The 12,217-nt window shown below is 40.5% G+C and overlaps 1 protein-coding gene across 1 annotated transcript; it reads right to left on the bottom strand.

Annotated features, from left to right (window-relative positions):
- Positions 1-5,674: 5,674 nt before the first annotated feature.
- Positions 5,675-10,244, bottom strand: Gng11 (G protein subunit gamma 11). Its single transcript, XM_052173202.1, has 2 exons — positions 9,723-10,244; positions 5,675-6,107 (listed from the first exon to the last, which is right to left on the bottom strand). Exons 1-2 carry the CDS (start codon positions 9,816-9,818, stop codon positions 5,982-5,984), a joined length of 222 nt encoding a protein of 73 aa, XP_052029162.1. The 5' UTR covers positions 9,819-10,244; the 3' UTR covers positions 5,675-5,981.
- Positions 10,245-12,217: the final 1,973 nt, after the last annotated feature.

Here is a 12,217-nt window from a genome sequence, read left to right as displayed (position 1 = left end):
ACAAGTAACATACATATAAAGGTAGACCTATCAGAATTACACCGGATTTCTCACCAGAGACTATGAAAGACAGAAAAGCCTGGGTAGATATCATGCAGACTCTAAGGGAACACAAATGCTAACACAAACTGTTGTATCTAGCAAATCTCTCCAGTACCATAGATGGAGAAACCAAGGTTTTTCATGACAAAAACAAATTTACACCAAAACAATCTTTCCACAAATCCAGCCCTTCAAAGGATAATGAATGGAAAACACCAACAAACGGAGGGAAACTACACGCACAAAAAAAGCAAGAAAGTAATCTTTCTTCAACAAACCCAAAAGAAGATAACCACACAAGCATAAAAATTATATCAAAAATAGCAGGAAACATCACTATTCCTTAATATCTCTTAATATCAATGGACTCAATTCCTCAATAAAAAGACATAGACTAGATTTGTAAACAAGACCCAACATTTTGTTGCATACAGGAAACACATCTCAGTGTCAAAGACAAACACTACCTCAGAGTAAAAGGCTGGAAAACAGTTTTCCAAGCAAATGGTCCCAGGAAACAAGCTGGAGTAGCCATTCTAATATTCAGTACAATGGACTTTCAACCAAAAGTCATCAAAAAAGACACAGAAGGACACTTTATACTCATCAAAGGAAATATCTACCAGGAAGAACTCTCAATTTTGAACATCTATGCCCCAAATACAAGGGCACCAGCATTTGTAAAGGAAACCTTACTAAAGATTAAAGCACACATCGCACCCCACACAATAATTGTGGGGAACTTAAACACCCCACTCTCTTCAATGGAAAGATCAGGGAAACACAAACTAAACAGAGTCACAGTGAAACTAACAGAAGTTTTGGACCAAATGAATTTAATAGATATCTATAGAACATTTCATCCTAAAGCAAAAGAATATACCTTCTTCTCAGCACCTCATGGTACCTTCTCCAAAATTGACCATATAATTGGTCACAAAGCAGACCTCAACAGATATAAGACGATCAAACTAATTCCATGCTTCCTATCAGATCACTATGGAGTAAGGGTGGTCTTCAAAAGCAACAAAAACAATAGAAAGCCAACATATACATGGAAGCTGAACAATGCTCTACTCAATGATGACTTGGTCAAGGAAGAAATAAGGAAAGAAATCAAAGACGTTTTAGAATTTAATGAAAATGAAGGCACATCCTACCCAAATTTATGGGACACAATGAAACAATGCTAAGATGAAAACTCATAGTTCTGAGTGCCTACAAAAAGAAGCTGGAGAGAGCATACAATAGCAGTTTAATAGCAAACCTGAAAGCTTTAGAACAAAAAGAAGCTAATACACCCAAGAGGAGTACAAGGCAGGAAATCATTAAACTCAGGGCTGAAATCAACCAAGTTGAAACAAAGAGAACCATACAAAGAATCAACAAAAGGAGGAGCTGGTTCTTTGAGAAAATCAGCAGGATAGATAAACCTTTAGCCAGACTAAACAGAGGGCACAGAGGCAGTATCCAAATCAACAAAATCAGAAATGAAAAGGGTGAAATAAGAAATTGAGGAAATTAAAAAAAATTATCATATCCTACTACAAAAGCCTATACTCAACACAACTGGAAAATCTGGATGGACAATTTCCTAGACAGATACCAACTACCAAAATTTAATCAGGTTCAGGTAGAAGATCTAAACAGTACCATAACCCCTAACGAAATAGAAGTGATCATTGACAGTCTCCCAAACAAAAAAAGCACAGGACCAGATAGCTTTAGTGCAGAATTCTATCAGACATTCAAAGGAGACCTAATGCCAATACTCTTCAAACTATTCCACAAAATAGAAACAGAAGGAGCATTACCCAACTTGTTCAATGAAGCCACAATTTCGCTGATACCAAAACCGCACAAAGATCCAACAAAGAAAGAGAATTTCAGGACAATATCCCTTATGAATATCGATGCAAAAATACTCAATAAAATTCTTGCCAACCGAATCCAAGAACATATCAAAACGATCATTCACTATGATCAAGTAGGCTTCATCCCAAGGATGCAGGGATGGTTCAATATATGAAATCCATCAATATGATCCACTACATAAACAAACTCAAAGAAAAAAACCATATGATCATTTAATTAGATGCTGAAAAAGCATTTGACAAAATTCAGCATCCTTTCATGTCAAAGGTCTTAGAAAGAACAGGAACTCAAGGTCCATACCCAAACATGATAAAAGCAATATACAGCAAACCAGTAGTCAACATCAAATTAAATGGAGCAAAACTTCAAGCAATCCCACTAAAATCAGGGACTGGGTGAGGTAGCCCAGTCTCAAAAGAACACACATGGTATGCACTCACTGATAAGTGGACATTAGCCTGGAAGCTTGGAATACCCAAGACACAATGCACATATCAAATAATGCCCAAGAAGAAGGAAGGAGCGGCCACTGGTCCTGGAAAGGCTCATTGCAGCAGTGTAGTGGAATACCAGGACAGGGAAGAGGGAAGGAGTGGATTGGGGAACAGGGGGAAGGAAGAGGACTTATGGGACTTTTGTGGAGGGGGGATTCAGGAAAGGGAAAATCATTTGAAATGTAAATAAAGAATATATAGAATAAAAAATAAAAACACCCCCCCTTTTTTTTGGTTTTTTCAAGACAGGGTTTCCTCTGTGCAGCCCTGGAACTCACTCTGTAAAACAGGCTGGCCTTGAGAAAACACCTTTTGAAAATTTAAAAAAAAAAAAAGAATTGTGACATTTCATGGCCATTGGTATTATACTTTTAGAAGTCATGCTAATAGAAGATTATTGGGATTATTAACAAAGGGGGAAAGGATACATTTCATCAGATCAAGCATATTGACTCCCCCTTACTGTCTACTTAATACTAATTTATTCTTTGCATTTGCTTCTAATTTTAAAGACGTATGTAGGATGTGATCAGACAAATATCTAAGTGTGGCTAATTCCTATTCGTTTTTCACAGCTAGAAAACAGGGTGCAGCTATGAAGAGCTCTGTATGATTTTATATCTCCTATGGAAAGTCATTACACCACCTAAGTTCTGTATTTTAAGTTTATTGTTCATATGTTTACCATAACTCTCATTATATAAAAATAAAGAACATAACGAACATACAAAAAGGATTTCTCCGTAGCCAGTTATCTATGTTCTTGTCCAAGCTCTATATTCAAGATTTAAAAGCAAAGAGAAATGGTGTGAGATTTCTCTCTCTCTGCTTCTGCTGTGTAGTGAAGAGAGCAGAGCCCTGACAACACAAAAACAAAAGCACACGAATGAGAAATGACCACAGAGATATTACCAGTGAACTTGGATAAAAATGCAAAAGCTATTTAAAGAAGGATTGATAGCCTTTTCAATAAAGGGTGCTGCAGGATGGAATTATTCTTACAGCAATTTATAAATAACTGAGACACAATACAACTTACTTGAAAACGGACTCAAAATGACTTAGAGACTTACAGCATAAACCTTTTAGAACCCATGAAGGGAAAAGTATATAAGACTAAGAACATGCATATAATTTTTAGACATGACACCAAAAGTATGATCCATAAGGGGAGAAATTAATAAATTGTCTTGAGTCCATAGATTTTGAGATTCACTCAATGCATAAAACATAGCAATCATTTGGGGTCTAATGCTGATTGATTATACAATCATATAGTTGAAACGACATGAATGCCTGATTTAAATTCTACTTAATAAATTCTCACTTGCTAAATGTTCTTCTATAACATATTCAAATAAGCATTTTTTCATATCTTCCCATTGCAAGTTATCATTTATCACCTGAAACACATGATACTTTCCTATTCTCTGTTGGCTAAGCTACAAAGATGAAACGGAACAAAAACATATTGAGTAAAAACATATTGAGTATAAGCTAGGTTATTTACTGGGAAAACGGAAGCTGGCTGACTAATTTGTTTATATGATTGAAGGAGACATGAGAAACAAAATGTAGGACGTGGAATTCTCATGAGTGGGTGACTGCATGTATGGCTGGAGACACAGGATCCAGCTTAGTATGCATTGACTGAGAGAAGTTAAGTCATAGAGGTTTTGTTTTGACCTTGTGAAAGATTATTGGTTATGTAGTATGAGTAAATGGAATATTTTCTTCCTTATGCAAGAAAGAGAATGTGATAGACAACTATGAAGAAATGAACCAGCTTATTAGACTAAAACTTAATAAGCACCAAGATACCAAAATCACATGGCACATTAAATGGTAAGTGTTCAAAAGCAAAACCACACCCTAATTATCAGTTGTTCCATGGTGCTTGGAAGAAATATGTCCTGACTACTCTTAAACTCACCCCACAGTAGATGGTACTTTGAGCTAAAATTATCCCTGGGCTCTCAGTAACCCCAACTGATGTCATCACTTGTAAAATGGCAGGAAATAGTCCCTGCGTTAAGTCTTATATACTTACTTTTTCAAAGGCCTGAGTATCCTGTTCCCTTGTCGACAGGGGAAAAAACAGACTTCCCAAGTGAGGAGGCTGATAGACTTCAGGAAATTGTTGGAGGCATAGGCCCTCTGACTTGGCTTGGAAAGACCTGCAAACCTAACCCAAAGAAACCCAAAGATACACTGGAGGAGAAACATAGACTTTTGGTGCCTCATTTAATACCATAGAGCAAGTTAGTAACTAGACCTAGTTGAACCAGAACTTATTTGTAAAGATTTTATTTCCCTTTCATTCTAAATCTCTAGCAATCACCAAACAAGAAAGAGGGGACAATGAAAAAAGCTTTTTCTGGAGGAAGAATGGTCTCTTTCATTGCTGCCTTAGTCACAGGTGCCATCATAGTGGACTTCAGCAGAAATTGTATCTGTGCTGTTCTTCCTCCTGCCTAAAACTGCAGAAGCTTACCTCACCATGGAAAGTGGAGCCATTGATTGGAAGGAGGAGCTTGCAATGCACAGCAACAATGGCGGAGAAATAGAGGGCATGGTGAGCATCCACAATGTCAGGAAAACATTCAACTGATGTTTTCAAATCAGTGAAAATTCACAGTAGCTTTTGGAGAAGATAAAAGAAGACAAAGGAGCAGAAGGAGGAGGAGGAGAAAGAAGAAGGCATGCTCAACTGTGCCTGCAATGTGCTCACAGGGTGGGTGCAAAATATTCAAACATCTTCTCAGAGGCCACAGAACTAGAGAGGAACCACCCCCAGACCTGGAGAGAGCAAGGAATGAAGATCTGGGTCAGCAAAAGCTAGTCCCGGCGGCAGCCAGGATTGGCTATCCAAGCACTGCTGGGACCAGCGTTTTCTTACCCATTCCTTCCCAGACTTGACCCATTCCCAGCAACACTGCTGCAGGGATATTTTGAACTAAATCAGCACAAACCAGGGAAGTGCTAATGTTGACTTGGTTTGGCAAGGTTCCAGACTCTCCGCCTGACTCCTGTTAATGTCATTAGGAATTCTACCCACCGCGTTCCCTAATAGTTGAAGTTACATCAAACACATTCCAGAAGTCAGAATTTGGCATTGCAAACACATAAATCAGGGAGAGCTGGATTGGAAAACATGTCATTATATTCCTAATCTTATGATATAAACCCCCAAACACTGGACAGGTTATAGAAGGCAACTCAAGACATAATGAATGGAGAGTGCTATCTTAAGTCACCAACACTGATTTTTCCAAGATAAAACTTTATTGGAGGCAGCAAGCAGTATACTGAAAGTGAGAGAAACATGCCTTCATCCTATAACTGAACATCAGATGCTCTCCTCTGAGAGAGCGTATGTGGGGCGTCAAGGTAAGAAGCAGGTATGTTTTGTACATAAACTGCTTGGAGCGTGCTTATATGACAGTCTTTTTTTTCCATTTCGTTTTTCTCTCAGTTCTTCAACACACACTTTGACTTCATTTCGGGGAAAATTAAACAAAAGACCAATCTGCCCCAACTGAGAACAGAGGTTCCCTTCCCCGGAGTTACTTAGGAAATGACACAGCTGCCCTTTTCTTTGAAGGGATTCTTGTCTTCTGGGATTCCCTTGACCAGAGGATCCTCTCCAGAACGTTCTTCAATGTAGTTCTTTATTTCCTCAGAACATTTAGATACCTGGAATATAAGGGGAGGAGATCAAAAGAAATATGTCAAGGAAATTGAACTTTGCCACTGTTTTTTGTGAGGCTCATATAGTTTCATAAACCATATTTAAAAACAATTTTCCTACTCTAAGATTATTATTTTATGAATATTATTCATATGTCATATAATCTATGAGAAAAATACTGTTCAAGAAACAAATGTTTGAAAATCATTGTATTAATAGTTCACCAATGAAATTTTCTATTCAGATTTGTCCCATGATTTCTTTACTCTCTAAAATGCAAATATAAAAATGTACCCCATTCAAACTCTCTGGATAACAGGCAGCTATTAGTCCCCAAGTGTTAAGGGTTATGTCATACCACAGAAGGAAGCATGTCATACTTGGAAGACATGGAGAATTCCATGGAGTGACAGTGATAGTCATAGAAGAGTCAGGAAAAGGCTGACAAGGGAGGTTAGATTTGTCTATTCACCACACTCTCTAAATCTTGCCTCAAAACTGCTCTGATGATTAAAACAATTATTATATTAAAAGCTTTCCTAGAGGCTTATCAGGGTAACCTGAGGCTCTGCAGTTTAGGGAATCACCTTAAACTTTTCTTCTCGTGGGACAGGATTAAATTGTCTCTCTAAAAATTCTATCCTTAAAAGACAAGTTGAAGATTTATGTTTTTTGTTTTTGTTTTGTTTTTTTTAAAGTAAGAATAAGTTGGAAATGAAAAACAAAGTTGACTGTCTTCAGAAAGGCCTGGTTTGCAAACAGCGAGTTAAAAGTAAAAGTTACAGACTGGTGAAAAATAGGCTTTGAGTGACTCTCTCCTAACGTGTTTACATATGCATCTCCAAAATGCATCAGTATTTATAAACACTCGCAGATAGCACAGTGTTAATGCATTTTGCATAATTATGAAACATAAACTAGTAATTAAAAAGTGGCACTCAAAAATAAACAGAAATAGGAATCTCCTTACTTCATTATTTCCTTCCCATACTCTTAAAGTACTGTTTGTATGACTGCGTGTAGGACCTACTGATCCAAAAGTGAAAACTAGGTCAAACAGTTACAGGAATTAAAATGTGATAATAAATGCTATCTTTCCATGAGTTTAACGGCTGCTGGCATTTATAGCGTGTATGTTCTAAGGTAGTGTTAATATCCAGAGTCTGGGGTTCCAGGGAAACACCTGGGTACGATCCAGGTTCCCCACTCTTCTTGTAGAGGCTCTTATACTGGGGCTCTGAAAAGAACCACAATCTCCCAAAGTGGGTAATTGCTCCTTCTATGATTGAGAGGCTACATCTGACCAATAATTAATTAGCTGCAGCCAGATGTAACCTGTGTATCTGTCTGCTTGGCCTGAGCAGAGCCAGAGCTCAGGTGTTAACAAAAGATTGACATGCTGACCCGGAGGGTACAGGGAAAAAAAGACTACTGAAGTAGCGGCTTGTGGCTCTCTGTGACTTAAGTGAGGAACTGGTTATCATCTCTGGGACTGAGGGGTTTTTCTTCTTTCAAGTGAGAGGGTTGAGTGGAAACCAAGCACTTCAGTGCTTACCCAGCGGCAATATAATCTTCTATACTTCATAGCAAAAATAAAGCATTTGGGAATGGTAAGGAGATCCAGAATCCTCTTTGTGTCGAGGAAGAATCACTTTACATCTTTCTGTCTTCTTAGCAGACACCTAGAATTTTCTGAGTTGGTAAACCTGTGCTGGTGGGAGTGAGTACCCCAGAGCTGTGGCAGCTGACCGGGGGAACCATAAATAAGGATGCTTCACTATCACATTGACACACCCAAGATGCTGCCTGATGTGATTTTGGAACTGGTCCTTTCCTCTACCCTGTGAATTCTACACAATGATGCGAAATATTCAGACAGTCCAGCTTTGCAAAGGCAGAGTATTATTTCAGCACACACCACACACCAGGCTGTTTAATGTGCAATCCCTCTGGCTGACACTGGACAAACTCCAGCTTTGTCATCAGCCAAAACAGCCCCCTCCAAGAAACAACATTATCCCAGAGTCCTCTCAGCTGGCGTGTTCCTCTAATCACATGGTTTCTTAAAGTTACAGGAAAAATAGCATCTCCCACTGCAAAATCTAGGAAGAGTGTGACTTTGCGTGAAGCAAAGGGCTAAATCTGAGGGGGGGGGTATGCATAAAAATATAAAACTCAAAAACTTTCAGCATCTCCCAATAACCACTAAGGAGTATTACGTCTTATCATGAATGTGTGTGAAGCCTCTTTATACCTTTTGCTTCATTTCTACTTCTTCACCCTTTTTTCAAATAATTGAAACCGAAGGTAAAAGTCAAAGGGCCTGGGGTGTGGCTCAGAGGTGACCACATACTCAGTGGCATGGAATTTGAGCCCTAGTAACCCCAAACTCTTAAAAATAACATCAGTTCATAGCAAAAGGCTGGAAGAAGCTGAGGAGGAGGGTGACACCATATGTAGACCAGCGGTCTCAACTAATCAGGACCCCTGAGATCTCTCAGACACTGAGCCACCAACCAGGCAGCATACACTAATTGGTAGGAGTCCCCCACCCCCATCCCAGCACATATACAGCAGGGGACTGCCTGTTCTGGCCTCAGTGAGAGAAGTTGTGCCTAACACTCAAGAGACTTGAGGCTCCAGGGAGTCTGGGGGCCTGAGGGGGTGGAACTGTAGGAGGATGGACTGACCGGGAAAGGGAAATAACTTGACTGGACTGTAAAAAAGTAAAGGTAATAATAATAATAATAATAATAATAATTAACGTCAGTCCAAATTTTTTTTCTCTGAAGAAAAGAATACTTTTCTTCAAAGTGAACAAACTATCCAAAAGCCTTTTTTTAAACTACAGGTTGTCTGACAGAGTGGGTAAAGGAGATTAATGTAATGAAGGCTCCTACTACCAGCAAAAATTCCAAGGTTTCCATAGAGTTTCAGCGAAGACTCCTGAACATTTTTTCATTGACTGGCCAGAGTGGCCTGAAACTCCTGACCCTCCTGCCTCCACCTCATAAGTGACTGAGAATTACAGGCATGTGCCTCCAGACCCAGCATGTATGTATGTATGTATGTATTTTAGTTTGCAGCCATATGCCATACAGTAAAAATATAATTACATGTTTATATGTAAATACCGAAAACACTATATTAATCATTTTACACACTTACAAAACAAATTGGAAATTGCATACAATTTGCAAATAACAGAAACTCAGGCAGTTTGTTCTCAAGTCCCAATGGAGACAGGGTCTTCCCAAAATCAAAGCTAAAGTTGTTGGGAGATTTTAAAATGTGGTTTTAGAAAAATTCTCTCATACACTATCCTTTCCAGAATGGAAGCCAGCTGCCCTTTTAGGGATGTGTTTGTCTCCCTGTTTGGGACTCTGTCTTGATGCCATTTGGCTTTATATTCCATATTAGCTCCTGGCTCTTTGCACCTTGTTTGCGATTTCCCGATTTCCCTCACACCATCTAGCAGCTGCCAGCCTCTATCAGACCCCCCCGCCCCTTAAAGAGAAGCGCCCAGAAGAAGACTGGCCCCCTCCCCCCAGCGTTTAATCAGGTAATCCTGACCTTGGTGCATTTCTGAGAGGGTATCCTGGAGTAGCCAGCCACCTTACCTGTTGTCTCTGCAACTTCACTTCTTTGCGAAGTTGCTCAACCTCTAGTTTCAGCTTTTCCTTTTCCGGCAGATCCTCGATGTGAAGGGCAGGCATCTTTGCGCCAGAAGTGGGCCCAGAAGTCACTTGTGCAAGGGAGCCACTGGAAGCGCCTAGAACTGGGACGCTTCCCCAAATACCCGCGGGCCCAGACTACCCGCCCCTCTTGTGCAGGACGTGACTGGCTCGGGAACCGCAGCTCCCAGCTCCCTGGGGGCTCGGCTTCCTGCCCAAACTTGCTGCCGATGGCCTTTCCCAGACTCCAAGCAACCTCGGGGCGGCTTCTCCAGGCCCCACCAGCCCTGTAGCCAGGCAGCCTAAGTATGAGACATCCTCCTGGCTGCTCTGGGCAGGCTGCAGATCCTGCAGGAGCAGGACCAGGTCGCAGCTCTGGGCAGGACTGGCACAGGACCCTTGCCACGCCCAGAGGAGCTGCTGGGCTGGAGACAAAAGTTTTACTTTTGTTCCGTGTGTGTCCCTCTGTGTGTGTGTGTGTGTGTGTGTGTGTGTGTGTGTGTGTCCGTGTCCAACTTAGCATCCGGGTTTTGTTTAAAGCCAGGAAAAGGACACTACTCAGCAGGAAATAACTAACGGTCCTTCACCTTTCCAAGTTTTAAAAATACACAGCATATAACTTTTCCATATACGTAGTGGGGAAAGTGGATATTGGGGAGAAAAAGAAGAGTAATATGGAACCTAGCTAGGTCTCAGACATATACTAGAATTGTGTTGACACATTTCACATAGTTTCCTAAAAGTTCAAAGGGCCTTTCACAAAAATATGTTTGGAGGAAAGAAGTGGTTTGACATGCGGGTGTTTCCTGTTGTTAAATGATCATCTGGGTTCACCATAATAGAGTTTTCACTTTTGGGGAAGGAAAGCGTTTTGTAACCCTGGGAGGATAAGAGGACACCACAAGAAGTCTAACAGAGGCTCAAAATTCCCTCCAGACTTTCTTCCATCCTCCCAAGGCTTGGGAATAACCCTCTACACGAAGGGGCAGTTTTCTTGCTTTTTAAAGTTTTGAATTCCTGGCGGACTTCCTTTCCTGGATGCAAGCAGCAGAGTCACTTAGAAGAGCTTTCTCTACATTCTGGAAAGTGTGGCTCACAGAGTGAAGCCTTGGATAGCCAGGAAAGTGTCTACTGAGAAATGTTTAAGCAGGCAATGTCAACCTTCACTGGTTCCCTTGGTCATAGTGCTCAAAGACACGAAGTAGAATAAAACATCTACGCAGGAAACTTCCCTTGCAGTACAGCACTCCCCGTTCTTCCCACAGACAACCTTCCAAGTCATAGTTAAATGTGGATGAAGAGTTGAGCCATTAACTGAATATGTCAGGGTACTGGACCTTAGATACCCAGTATTGTTTAGTAAGCATTAGCTTTGGGCAGTTTCTCACCAGTCTCTGTCTGCTGACTGTCCTCACTGAATATATTAAGATGAAAAGAACAATGGCCTATTTAATGAGTGCTGTTTCGTAGTCCTTCCAACTCTTCCTGAACCATCATAGCTCTTCAGTCACTTCAAGTTTTGTTTTCCAGTTTTAAAATTATGCGTCAGGGAAGGGAATGGGCTGCTGGGGTTTGTGAAGTGTTTAGATGCCCCATGTTCTGTATCTGGAATACCAGAATCTCCACCCTCTGGTGAAGTTTGGCTTGTTAGTGAACTGACAAGAGGAACTCACATCTGTCTGAAGAACCCAGTCATTTTGAATCCCCCATTTCTTAATGTTAAAAGATTGGCTAAAAATAGCTTAAGTAAGCTAGTGAAAGGAACTTAGTTGGAAGTGGACTAAAGTAAACAGATCCTAAACCAAAACGAAGTAAGTCGGCTAAGAAAATCAAGGTACATATGTCTGCCTTAAATGATAGACTATTTTGGCTGGTAAATTTCTTTGTTAATCAGCTAGTTGGGCATCAGAGGGAGGAGAGGCCCTTGGTCCTGTGGAGGTTTGATGCCCCAGCATAGGGGGATGCTAGAGTGGTGAGGCGGGAGTGGGTGAATGGGTGGAGGTACACCCTCATAGAGGCAAAGGGGAGGGGATAGAGGGGGATGGGATGGGATGGGGGTTGTAGAGGGGTAACTGGGAAGTGGGATATCATTCGAATGTAAACAAATAAAATGATTAATAAAAAAATAAAAAAAAATCCATCCCCACAACGTGAGTAGATATATGTTTGGGCAGTCATAGTACCAGTGCTGTGGGAATGGCCACATGTGCTGTGCTTGTACTCACGGCTGACTGACTCTACAAGAGGAAATTTGTGCTAGGTAGTATAAATCTCCTTTAACAAAACTCTTGTGGTTGGCAAGGTCCTAGACTTTGGGGTAACTTAATAATATTTCTTGTCTAAACTGATATGCAGTTAAAGAGCCTTCCAAAAAAACGTTTATATTTATAGACCAATGCTGCTCTCAGTCTTAATCAGATGATCTGCTTTCTAGTGAATGT

Source organism: Apodemus sylvaticus, chromosome 2 (assembly GCF_947179515.1).
Source record: "Apodemus sylvaticus chromosome 2, mApoSyl1.1, whole genome shotgun sequence".
NCBI lineage: Eukaryota > Metazoa > Chordata > Mammalia > Rodentia > Muridae > Apodemus > Apodemus sylvaticus.
The sequence above is the reverse complement of the archived record's forward strand: the minus strand, read 5'-3'. Positions and strand labels throughout refer to the sequence as shown.

What these genes read in the sequence shown, in the direction of transcription:
- Gng11 (XM_052173202.1), bottom strand. Translation starts at nt 9,818, where the DNA reads ATGCCTGCCCTTCACATCGAGGATCTGCCGGAAAAGGAAAAGCTGAAA. An exon ending in TGAAGTTGCAGAGACAACAG is followed by an intron (nt 6,108 to 9,722) that starts GTAAGGTGGCTG and finishes CTTATATTCCAG; the next exon opens with GTATCTAAATGTTCTGAGGA.